Source organism: Cinclus cinclus, chromosome 17 (assembly GCF_963662255.1).
Source record: "Cinclus cinclus chromosome 17, bCinCin1.1, whole genome shotgun sequence".
Taxonomy (NCBI): domain Eukaryota; kingdom Metazoa; phylum Chordata; class Aves; order Passeriformes; family Cinclidae; genus Cinclus; species Cinclus cinclus.
The window spans coordinates 434,780-447,877 of NC_085062.1; the positions used below are offsets into that span (position 1 = coordinate 434,780).

The following is a 13,098-nucleotide window of genomic DNA, read 5'->3' on the forward strand; positions in this document are numbered from 1 at the left end:
TCCTAAAATCACAAGACACACCATGGAATCCTCGAACTGCCTAAAAACGTGTTTTCAAAACAATAAACGAAAACAAAAAACCAAAACATTTGTATCTGCCACTGTTCTTAATGCACACTGCAGGAAAGTACACTGGAATGAAAACAACCATTGAAAATGTGATTTTGACTTTGAAAATGGATATGATATGGAGATCAGAGAAATCCCCTTTCTTTGTCTAGAGGATTTGTCAATCTCTCAGTGATTTTCTTAGGCTCCTTAAAGAAATTCCATTTTCAGAGGTCTTTGCAGCTAAAGAAGATGGATGCAACCCGATTCCTATCCCTTTGAATTAGTTCGAAATACTGATTTTAAAGAGATTAAGTGTTTCCCTTTTGGGCTTTAAGACTTTTTTAGCATAAGCAAAGTCATCTGGGATGAGGAGATGGAAACACCAGGGAGTGCCCAGCACATCAATCTGGAGAGTTAAATGTGGGAGAAACAGTTCTGCAGTCAGGCCAGTAGCTGTGGAAATGGCATTACAGAACTCAGCGTGTCAGATTTGCAGCAGCCAGGGATAGATGCCATGCATTTAGAAGTCGGATTTTTTGCTCAGAGAGAATAAAACCATTAATCCTCTGCTAGTAGTGAACCACTAGGAGCCACTACCTACCCCATAGATGGCAATTAAACTACAAATAAGGCTGGAAGGGGTGATTAACTAAAGCAGATGGCATTGTTTTCTCCAGAATTAATACCTGCTGTGTTTTTTGTGGCAGCCCAGCCCAGCTCCCAGGCACGAGTCACGGGTCAGGGGCTGCACTCAGAGGGCTCTGGCAAAACTCAACTCAGCTGAAAGAATCCCAAAACTGGCGACAGGAAAATGCTTGCCCTGAAAGCCTTTCAAACTGCAACACGGAATATCCTCGGTGCCTAAATCATGTTTATCTCTCACCTGTTACTCAAGGTCCCTGATGTTTTTAAGGATAGCAGAGAAGAAAGAGAAAACCACCCCGGAGCTGCAGAGCTGAGGGGCTGTGAGGAGCAGCCTCTTTATTCCCAGTTTACATCTCCTTACAGCAAAACTGCAACTCCAACAGCCGGGAGCCAGCCCTTGGAGCTTTCTGTTCACTGTGCTACTCCCAGCAGCAAGACATTCATACTCACACCCTTACTGCAAGATCAGCCCGCCAGGGGCGTGCCAGCAGTGGCAGGTGTGACTATTGCCCCTTCCTCACCACAGTTTTGTTTTGGAACCCTCACCGATCAGCACTTAATGGATGACTTTTTATCCCAGGTGAAGCCATACTTTACTGCAATGTCACTTATCAATGTGTGGGCTGTCTTCATGTAATAAGCTCTGATTTTAAGAGATCTTCAACATAAATTGGATGAATTGTGGGTAAGATGATGGTGGTGCCTATGCTTTGCTGTGCTAACAGTATTAGGATGAAGAAATCCACCTGCACTGCTCGGTGTGGGTGTGTTTCACACTTCTGGTGGATTCCACCTGTGAAAATCAATGTAAGAACCAATATAAAAATCCAATCAATGTAAAAATCAAGGTAAAAGTCAATGTAAAAATCCCGTCAATGTAAAAATTAATGTAAAAATCCTGCCCATGTAAAAGTCAATGTAAAAATCCAATCAATCAATGTAAAAATCCAATCAATGTAAAAATCCATTTCCAAAGGGGACCGAGAGCCGCTGGGCGGGCGGCGGCCGCCACCGCGTGGCCAGAATAGGAACTGCAGCGGGTCCGGAATCGGCCGGGAATCACCCCAAAATCGGCCGGAATCACCCTAAAATCGGCCGGAATCACCCCAAAATCGGCCGGGAATCACCCTAAAATCGTCCGGAATCACCCCAAAATCGGCCGGGAATCACCCTAAAATCGTCCCGAATCACCCCAAAATCGGCCGGGAATCACCCCAAAATCGGCCGGAATCACCCCAAAATCGGCCGGGAATCACCCCAAAATCGGCCGGAATCACCCCAAAATCGGCCGGGAATCACCCTAAAATCGTCCGGAATCACCCCAAAATCGGCCGGAAATCACCCCAAAATCGGCCGGGAATCACCCCAAAATCGTCCGGGAATCACCCCAAAATCGGCCCGGAATCAGCCCCAAAATCGGCCCGGAATCACCCCAAAATCGGCCCGTGTGCTCAGAGGATCCCGCCTGCTGCATCAGGAAAAGAGAATTCTGCAGCAAGCACCCCATCTCCAAGACAAAGTTCTTTTAAAGCCTCATCAGAACTGCTCACAGCTGGTTTAAGCCTGGCAAAACCGGCAGGTGATGTGTCCCAGACAGTTCTTTTACACACAAACTTGGCAGAATTACTCATTTGCTGTAGTCTTAAACAAGTTTTACGCCTAGACCTCAACTTAGGTTTACAAATAAAACATCCAGTACAAGTAAGAAATAAAAATACCAGATCCAGAATCAATATTCAATGAAAAATGCCAAAATTTGCAGATTCCTGGTTTATTACGCCCCACCTTTTAATTTATAAACACAACAAAGCTCTCTGGCTTGAGCTCTTTCCCTAAAGCCTGCCTAGAACATCCACTCCTAGACCTGGAAATATTTCCTTTTTTTTTTTTCTTTTTTCTTTAAATGATGTAATCCATTGAAAAAGTCTGACAACTAACCTTTGTCTTCTCAGTCTAACCAAAACACACAGTGCTGCCCCCAGTACCATTTTTGAAAGCCACCAAGATGGAAAAAAGCCATCAGCAAGTTACCTCTGGTTTTGTGCAGTGACTAGTTTATACAGCAGCAGCAACAGGAATTATCATCACTGCTGGGAAATCAGGCTGGAGCAGACTTCACTGGAAAAAGTTCAACACAAGGAACTATTTATTATTGACTTGATTTACTGTCCTTGGCTTAACACCTTGTACAGAGACTGAAATGGCTGCATCAAGAAAGGTCCTGGTGGCTCAGAGTAAAATCAGTGACTTTGTCACTTCAGCAGTCACAGAGGAAAGACACTGGGGAGTTTTCTCCTTGGATGTTACAGATCAGCACAGTCCTGAGAGCTTCCTGTTTATTTTACAGCTGGTTTTCAGTCCTTGCTAATAAAGTGTCAACACAGAAACAGGCAACTCTGGATAACTCATAACTGCCTCCTAGAAACCTGAACTATAGTAATAGCCTTCAATTTTGAATGCTTGTATTAAACATATTAAAACCATGAGTTTAGAGATAAATTTGATCCACTAAAACTTCTGGTAATGTTAATATAAATATGAATTTTTGTTCATAGCACTGTTTGGGGAAATTTGTCCTCATAGTCTGAACTTTTCTCCCCTCATTTAAGTAGAACAACTATGGGAACCTGATCTTCTTCATGACAGAATTCCAGGATCACAGCAAGACAGACATCAACTACTACCCTCCAAAACAAAATCAAAATCAAGCAACCTAACCCTGTCCTGACCCAGGGCCCTAATACAAACACTGTCCCATTTCAGACCACTGCAGTTTGGGGAAAATGTCATTCACTCACTGAACTCTAACCTCACTTGGTGAACTAGAAGATAATTAGCCACACAAGCCAATTAAAAGTATTTGCCCTGTACACTCCAATCTGTAACCCAAGGAAGTTTAGGCTGTGCTAGAGCCCTGGAATAAATAACAAGCCTTGTGTGTCCATAACCAGACCACGAAGGATGTTCTGGTTTGGGCTCCTCAGCAGGACCCTCCAGTGTGTTCTCTGACAGCTCCTGGCCAGGACAGCACATTGCCAGCCCCCAAGAGCAAAGCCCCGGCCCTGTGCCCACCCTGGCCACTCCCAGAGAGAAGCAGGAGTCAGGGCAGGCTCACAGCAGCCTGGGCAAGGAAAAGCCAGACCTGAGCTCAGGGTGAAACCCAGCGCACACACACACACACACACACAGCCAGGCTATAAATGAACGGCCCAGGTGAAAAGGGGGATCAAAGCCTTTTAAATAGCTCCTGTAAGACATTGCTATCACTCCTGGCTGAAGAGAGACAGAAAACGTTGCCAAAACTCAGGTGAGGAAGGGACCAGTAGTACCAGAGCAGGCAGAGAACTGGCTTCAATCAGAGCATGCATTTGTTTCAGGGAGGCGAGGGCAGACATTCATCCTAGCAGCCTCAGACTGTACCAGCAGCACAAGACAAATTGCTGTAGGGAAAAGACAAATGTTGTTTTAACTTCTAGGTGCAAGAGATGCAGTCTCCACCTTCTTGGCACATTGGTTTCCAGCGCCACAGACAAGTGCTACCCAGTGTTGCTAAAGAGAAAGGAAAAAGGTTCTGTTGAAATCCTGAGAGCCAAGGGCAGCCCCAGCACTGCTGAGGCCTCTGACTCTGATTCCAAGATGCGGTAAGCAGCACATTTCCTCTGCCAGCCCCCTGCCTTTGCTTCAGCTGCTTTGCACTTTCTCCAGCTGCTTTTGACACAACTCGCTGGGCCTGGACTCCTGAGACCTCCCAGCTGTGTCCTGGACAGGGAGCAGGGCATGGCACAGCTCCGGGTCCTGCTGCCGAGTGACCACAGCAGGGCCTGCCCTGCCTGCAACTCTCAGTTCACCCTGGAAGCAGAACCTGCTGCAGGAACTCGCCCAGGCTGTGCAGGAACACAGAGCCCTGCAGGCACCTGAGCCAAGCACAGAGGAGAGCAGGATTTCAGTCTCCATTCCCTGCTGGCATCGCTGGGACTTCAGGAAACAGGTTCTTAGAACACAGCTTTAATTCTCCTCTTTGCTTCATTAAACAGGTTAAGATTTTGTTTTCCCTAAACCCAACCAGTGAAAACTTCCTTAGAACAGTTAGAGATAAGGAACTCAAACTGAACACTCAGCACATGCAGTTAAAGCTACCTGAATTATTTAAAATCACATATTAACAAGGACTAATGCTGCAAGTGGGCTTTATTCCCCTCCCAAACCATTGCAAGTTGAAGAGATTCCTCTACAGCAGGATGAACATTCCTATCTGTTCCAGGGCTGGGCTTTTTTGGACTTGGGAGATGTGCTGAAGATTACAAAGCTCCCTGCAGTTAAGAGCCGTCTTGAACCAGCTCCCTCCCCTCTGCAGGAACCAGACCAGCGACAGGACCTGTGTCAGGCAGGTGAGCTGTAAAGATGTGAAACCACACAAACTCAACCCCAGCGCTGCTGCCTTTTCTTCCCAACGTGTATCAACCCTGCAGAACTACACGAGTTTACCGTGCTGTGGGGTTTTGAGCAGGTGGCTCCAGCAGTGAGAGCTCCAAGACACAAAAGCTATCACACCTAGTAAAGCAGCAGCCAAGCCAGCAGGATTAACCATGACCTGCACAGGGAATTAGTAACTCCACAGCAACAGCCTACAACAGAAGTTAGAGCAGGAGTATGCAGCAAGAGGAGTCCATGAAACATTGAGTTTGTCCCTTTACGAACACCAAGTATACAACACTCATTGTCATCCAGGAGGTTCAAGTCATAAACACACAACTCAGCTTCTGAGTAGCCAAAAAACCCAACCCCCCAAGCATTCCCAAGCTGACCTAACCTAAAAAATGACTCCTTTACAACAATACAGCACAATAACCATACTCCACCTGGCAGCAGAAGTTGAATATTCAAGTAAGTTATGGGCACAAACATGCAAGTTAAAAGGAATAAATGAAATGCTCCACTTTATTAAGAAACCAAAAATACAAAAACTGAAGAGTTCAAGACTTCATGTACTCCAACACTACTGAAAAAAAAAATCCTAAACTTAAGTTTTGCTTACTAGCAGTACTAATATTGACCAAGATTCATCTCTACAAGGTAGTGTTAAAAGTTGACATTTTCCACCATTTGTGCTGTAATAAGCCAGTTTCAAATTAAGAACTTGGTGCAGTTACAGTAAAGTCTAGACGTTCAAATCACTGGGGCTTCAGTTTATATATCATCGAGAAGGCAAGAGCATTTCATCTCAAAGCATGGTTGTTCTCTGGTCAGTGAATTTGAAGATGCTCACAACAGGCCTGGGTGCCACCAGCCTCTGGCTGCTAAAAGCACAGAGCTGCAGGTACCTGTGGGACAGGGGGAGCTGAGGCTGTGTCCAACTGCAGCATGTGCAAGCAGAGCTGCAGGCTGTGCTCACTGCTGGGCTCTGCCTGCAGCTCAGCTCCAGTGCCAACAAAAAGGAAAGGAGAACTGTTAGCTCTGAATTAGCAAGAGGAGCATAGCATGAGAAGCAGGAAGGAAAACAGAATGAGAAATACAGTAGCAGACAATCAAGTACTACCCTCAAATGAAGAACAGAAGACACTCTGAATAATTTTCCTAACAATGCAAGAAAGTTCACTTGCTTGGAGATAATTGAAATACAACTTTATTACCTAAACAAAAGAATGGGAATGACAGAAACAAGATTTTCCACTTAACACTTGATGTGACTGCAGCAGTCTTATCTTTGAAACTCAAAAGGGGGAAGTAATTGCAGTCCAAAAAACAGCTAAATATGCAGGTCCAAAATATGAAGGTTTTTTTGTGGTTTTTTTTTTTTTCATTTTGTTTTGGGTTTTTTTTTAAACTGCCACATTCACTCCGAAGCCCATTCATCTCTTTCAGCATCCCAAAAATTAAGCACATGTTGCTCAGCTAGATAATAAAGTGGCAAACACGCTGCACCACTGACATCACAGGACAGTTGCCTATAAAACTAGACTTCTGACGCTGGGCTCCAGCTTCATCCCTCACAGGTCATCATCTTCATCTGGCAGTGCAGTGGTCTGAGCAATCTGCAACAAAGGGAGTCACACTTCAGTACTGTTGTGCAGCTCTTTGTGCCCGACTGTGACACAGCAACCAGGCTACTGCTCTCCCCCCCCGTGCCCTCTGCCACTGACCTGTAAGTCTTGCTCATACTGTGCTGCCAGTGCTGGGTCCATAACAACTTCAGGAGGTGCAAGCGCAGGCATGGCAACAAACTCCAAGTTGGGATCTCCAATTAGCTTCCTAGCAAGCCACAGGAAAGGCTTCTCAAAGTTGTAGTTACTCTTAGCTGAAATGTCGTAATACTGAAAAAAGTACATACCAGACATTGAAAAACCCTCGAGTATTTAGGACGTACAAAGATTAACACAGAATCAACTCTAACACTCCTTTTTTGACTGCATGGCTTTTGTTTGCATATTCACACGCAGTTATGATTTAAGTCCAGCAATAAACAGTTTCAGGCAGAAACTATTAACTGAGAGGTTATCAAATCTCATCAAGGATAAAACTCTCAGCAGGCAATAGTGCACGTATTTTTCTCCTGTGATGTTATTTACTGCAGTCCCAATCCTGCCATGGGATGAGATTCTGAGCACTTAAAGCCAAATGCACAGAAGTTCTTTAAGAACTTGGCACAGCTTCAGCTCCAGGCCAGCAATGATCATCCTTGCCATCATCCCTTTCCCCTGCCCTGAATTTTGGTCTGAAGAGCCAGCAGATGTGAGGCTGCCTACAACGGCAGAGCAGAGCAGCCAATTCCCACCCAAAAGCCAGCTGCACTCAGAACCAAACCAACTGGATTCCTCCTGACTCACCTGCAGATTCTTCTTCCTATGGAACACAATGGATTTTGCCTTGACTTTTCTGTCCTTAATATCCACTTTGTTGCCACACAACACTATAGGGATGTTTTCACATACTCGTACCAGATCTCTATGCCAATTAGGTACATTCTTGTAAGTAACTCTTGATGTTACATCAAACATGATGATGGCACACTGAGCTGCAACAGGAGGAAAGTCAAGTTACACCAGGAGTAACACCACCTGCTTGTAACAGGGATGGAGAAGAAGAACCCAGAGGTAGCCCACACTAGGGCTAATCATCTGCATTACACCTATTCCCTCTCACCATCACAGTCCTGACAGCTCCTGTTCTGTTAACAAGGTCAGTGCATGAGCCCACAGAACCTGGCCTGTGGCTGTGTCACCCCAAATCAGACCAGCTCTATCACTGAGGGACATGGTGTTGTACCATGAGGATACACAAGACTGCAGAAGCCAACGTGGATTTGGCAGAATCTAATGAGGCTTCCAGGCAGGCTGAGAGCCTGTGGTCCACATCTCTCCCATGTCCAGAGCAGTTTCTCAAGAACACTCTACAGAACTAAGATATAATAAAGATATGCAGGTGAGTGAAGTAGCAGAGGACAGATCCTTGTCAAGCAGAAGCAAGGAACACTTCTGCCCTTTTTCAGAAAGGCAAGCAGACTCTGGCATGGAGGTGTCCAACTTCCTCATAGTACTGAAAGTCTTGGAAGTTCCCATGTTGCAAGCCCTTGCCTGCGCACAGCAAGAAAAAAATTTGCATTTGCTGAAGCACACGTTTCCCCCCTTAAGCCCCAAATGCCACCAGCAGCATCTGGTCATTAAAGGTGCACCACAGTCATTAAGACCAAAGCCCACACTAACACCCTGAAACACAACCTTATCATATTCCACATTAGCACACTTTGTCTGGCAAAGGACATCATCCACGCAACATAAAGAGTTTGAAGAATTCTATGCCAGCTCATCACTGCAGCTGCACTGACAGCTTTCAGTGTGGCCCATATGAGCAGAATGGAGGACTGAGCTCTAAGAGATACAGAGCTGTCCCCCCACAGACCTTACCTTGGATGTAGTAGCCATCACGCAGGCCACCAAACTTCTCTTGGCCAGCTGTGTCCCATACATTGAATTTAATAGGGCCTCTGTTAGTATGGAACACCAGAGGATGAACTTCAACACCCAGCGTTGCTAGGGAAATAACAAAGAGCAGTGCATTTAGCAGGTCATGGATTGGACTTCCCTTTGTAAGATATTGGAGCTCAAATGTTACTTCAGACATACCTACATACTTCTTTTCAAATTCACCAGTCAAGTGACGCTTTACAAATGTTGTTTTACCAGTGCCACCATCACCAACCAGAACAAGCTGCAGAGAGATAAAGGAGAAGAGTCAGAGCAATGCATTTTGAGACATTCATCAGTCATTCTAGCACAGATCCCATTTATTACTACAATGAGCTTAGTTCCTACGAGGTGCTGCAAACAAAAGACAGAACTCCCCATGAAGCAGTTCACTGTGCTGGGAACCAATCTGTCAAGCCTGTCCATCGTGTTGTAACTGTGCTCAGTCTTATCCAGTCCTAGGTAAAAACTGCACTGCACCGTGAACATGGCTCTACTAAACTACTACAAGAGACTGAATGAAGAATGTCTGGGGCTTTCAACCTGAACGTGACCAGATTTGGAGAGGAAATTACCAAAACATCCACTGGAGAAACCCGCTGTTATCTCACAATTAAAGTCCCCACCAAAACCAAAAACCCACCTACATTTCCACCATGAACTGGAATATGCTAGCCAAGCACTGCAGGAAACACAAGTAACAACCTTCAAAAAGCAGTCTTCAGGACTTCTGGCTGTTAAGGTAACAACCAACACCACCAACCCACCAGCTGAACAAAACACCAGAAAATTCTCTTCTGAAACATTTGAACAGTTAGCACACAAGAGAAAGCAGGCTGTTCTAATTCATTCTGAGTACCTTCTACAGTGCACTTCAGTTCTTAAATTTAAAAGTCATTGTGTAAACAAAAGACTCATTAAAAATGATTAGACTAAACTGCAAATAGAACAGATTGACACAGTTTAACAGACTCTTTTTGTGTAAGTTGTACACAACACTACAATGTATTGCCCCACTAAGAAAAGACCAGCGCTTGGAAACCAAACCCACCATCCGCGTCGGCACTCCAGAGTCGCTCGTGCTACTTTCCTAGCGAAGGGAAAAGAACAACCGCAAACCCAGCGTGAGAACCACTCCCTTACCTTAAACTGCACTTGGGGCTCTCCTTGGGCGGCCATGCTGGGTCTGCGGGAGAAATGGCAGCAGCGTGAGCGAGCAGAGCGCGGGGAGCGGCCCGGCCGGAAGGAGCCGTTCGCAGCTCGGGCCCAGCCGGGCCGGGCGGCGCCTCCCGCCCGCGTGTGGCGGCACCGCGCGCGGCAATGGCGGCGGCGCCTCCGCCCGCCCGGCCCCCAGGCCACGGCCGGCCCCAGCTCCTCTCCCGATCCGCGCACGGCCCTTCCCGAAGCGGCGTCCCGCCGCTCAACGGGAGCTGCTGCCCGATGGGGACGGGCCGCGGCCGGTCCTGCGGGGCCGCCGAGCGGGGTCCGCCCCGGCCGGGCCTCCCCGCGCACCGTGCCGGGCGCGCTCCCCGCCATGAGGCACCATGACTGAGCAGCGCCGCCTCCCCCCCCGGCTCGGGCCGCGGGAGCCCCGCTCGCTGCCCCTCACGGCCCGCCCGCCCGTTCACCGCGGACGGAGCCGCGCGCGGCCCCGGCCCCTCCGCCGCCCCGCTCCCGGGGGCGAAAAGCCGCCACGCGCCTCGGCTCCCGCAGCCGCAACGCTCCCTCAGGCGCAGCCTCCCCGCCGCGCAGCCCAGCCCAGCCCAGCCCAGCCCAGCCCGGCCCCGAGCTAACGGTGACCGCCGCCCCCGCCCTCGGCGGTTTGCAGATCGGCCCCGGTGGCGGCGGGGCTGGGGCCCGGGCCGGTACCTCAGCCGAGGCTCTCCCGCTCACTCGCTCCGTGCCGGGCGCAGGGAAAATGGCGGAAGCGCCGTTCAAATACCCGGACGGCGACGGCGCGCGGCCGCGGGCGGGGGCGGGGCCGAGCGTCACGTGGTGCGCGGCGCGCGGGAGGTGGCGGGAGGCGGGGCCGGGCCGCGGCCATGAGGGAGAGCGGCGGGAACGGGGGGACGCCGGGACAGGGTACAGGGTACTGGATATAGGGTACAGGGTACTGGGACAGGGTACAGGATATCGGGTACAGGATATCGGGTACAGGGTACAGGATATGGGGGAACAGGGTACAGGGAACAGGACACCGGGACAGGGTATTAGGATATCGGGTACACAATATAGGGTATAGGGTACTGGTACAGGTTACAGGGTATAGGGTACAGGATATCGGGACAGGGTACAGGGTGTAGGGTACAGGGTGTAGGGTACAGGATACAGGGTACTGGGTACAGGATCCCTGAGCACAGCACTCAGGGCCTCTCTGGGGTCACTGCTGGTCTCTCTCTCTCTCTCTCTCTCTCAGGTCACTGCTGGCCCCTCTGTCTCTCTCTCTGTCTCTCTCAGGTCACTGCTGGCCTCTCTCTGTGGGTGGCACAGCCCCTGTGCCAGGCTCCGGGCCCTGGCAGCCTCCCTGTGCATCAGTAAAACCCCACGAGATGCTGCCAGCTGGTGATGCTCTCTCTGCAGACAAAGGCAAAAAAAGGCACGTAGTTACTTAGAGAAATTGTTCAAGTGCCTGCGAAGTGGGTTAATAAAGAGGTTTTTAACAGCAGGAGGGTTTGATTGAACAGCTCAGGTATGATGGGCTGTGGTCAAAGGGGCTTTCCTTGAATGTGCTTCATGACTGCGATTTTCCATTCTTCACACAAACTCATCTACATTCACTTGAGAGAGCAGTAATGAAAGCAAAAGCTGTTTTCTTGGATTTAGAATAGTTTTCCAAGATATCAAAACTGTCCAAACATCAGTGGAAAGAAAGTTTTTGAAAACTGTCGAAGAACATACGAGTTTTGCATATGTCTATAAATACCAAGTTCATGGGTTTGCTCTGATGTTTAAGGTCTCTGGATTTTTTTTTAAGCCAATATACTTTTATTATCTTTGTTGCTGTCCCCATGATCTAGAATGAATAAATGATGTGTTTTTACATATATCTGAATGGATGGAATTGATAAGGAAAGTATTTCATGGCAGGTGATGTATACAAACAGTTTATTTCTTGTTCCTTTCCTCTGACGTAGACACAAAATACACACAAAGCTTTACAAGAGTGCCTGGAGTGTGCTGGAATTTTTGCCAATCCAAATGTTGTGTGAAATTTTCTTGGAAAAATCACTGGCATGTTGAATTTGCCTTCCCTTTTTGAGATGAGTTTGTGTGGCATTTTTGCTGAGCGCCTCTAGGTGTCAGGATTATTTTTTCAGAATATGCAACTCATCTTTTATTTTTCTCAGCACAATACTATCCTGGTAAAACCCTTGTGAATTCCACCTCCTCTTTTGACAAAAAGGAACGTGTTTATAAGTAGGAGACCATAAAGCCACATTAGTGGAGTTTGGCAGTTTTAAAGAATATAAACACGGGGGGGAGTGGGGGGGAGGAAGCAATCTGTAATCATGTATATAGCATTCACTGTGCTTTAGTTATCTCTTAATATTGTAACGAATTTATTAGTAAACTACATTTTTCCTGCAAACTATTTAGCATTTTAATGTGGAATAATTAAAAATTCACTCCCATAGCATCTGAGCTCCTGGCAAACACTTATTTCATTATTAAGAAGATAAATTACTGTGTTGAATCTAGTTTTTAGCATTTGCTTTATCAGCATGTATAATTAAGTGTTCAGTTCAGAGGATGAACAAAACACCTGCTCCAGATAACTCCGTTCTGCAAAGGCAGCAAAATACTTCAGCAGTGTTAGATCATGAGAGGTCCGTAGGTAATCAGCAGAATAACTGCTTTCAAAAGGCCTTTACATTTCTTGTATCTTAACTCGGGTCAACTGTGAACAAACCCAGCAAGTGTGCCACAGGCAAACACAGCAAGTCAAAGGCAGCGGTACGAGGTGTTTGGAGATGCAGCTGAGGGCTGGTGTAATGGAGCACTGCCTTCCAGAGCCCTCTTACAAACCCTCAGGCCTTTAAGACAAGCCTGTACCACTGAAAAATAACCAGATCACACCCTTGTACAACTCCTTCTCTCATGACAATCTCCCACAACCGAGATCCAATCCCTTGTGGGGATCCCTGGCGGGATGACAATTCCCTGGCGGGATGACAATTCCTTGGTGGGATGACCATTCCCTGGTGGGATGACCATTCCCTGGTGGGATGACCATTCCCTGGTGGGATGACAATTTCCTGGTGGGATGACCATTCCTTGGTGGGATGACCATTCCCTGGTGGGATGACAATTCCCTGGCGGGATGACCATTCCCTGGTGGGATGACAATTCCCTGGTGGGATGACCATTCCCTGGTGGGATGACAATTTCCTGGTGGGATGGCCATTCCCTGGCGGGATGGCAACTCCCTGGCGCGCACCCC

The 13,098-nt window shown here is 47.6% G+C and overlaps 1 protein-coding gene across 1 annotated transcript; it reads right to left on the reverse strand.

Annotated features, from left to right (window-relative positions):
• Positions 1-5,612: 5,612 nt before the first annotated feature.
• On the reverse strand, positions 5,613-10,603 carry RAN (RAN, member RAS oncogene family). The gene is made up of 7 exons (XM_062504156.1): positions 10,527-10,603; positions 9,801-9,843; positions 8,817-8,901; positions 8,598-8,723; positions 7,521-7,708; positions 6,837-7,007; positions 5,613-6,728 (listed from the first exon to the last, which is right to left on the reverse strand). The coding sequence occupies exons 2-7, from the start codon at positions 9,834-9,836 to the stop codon at positions 6,684-6,686; spliced, it is 651 nt and encodes a 216-aa protein (XP_062360140.1). The 5' UTR covers positions 9,837-9,843; positions 10,527-10,603; the 3' UTR covers positions 5,613-6,683.
• Between the last annotated feature and the right edge of the window lie 2,495 nt (positions 10,604-13,098).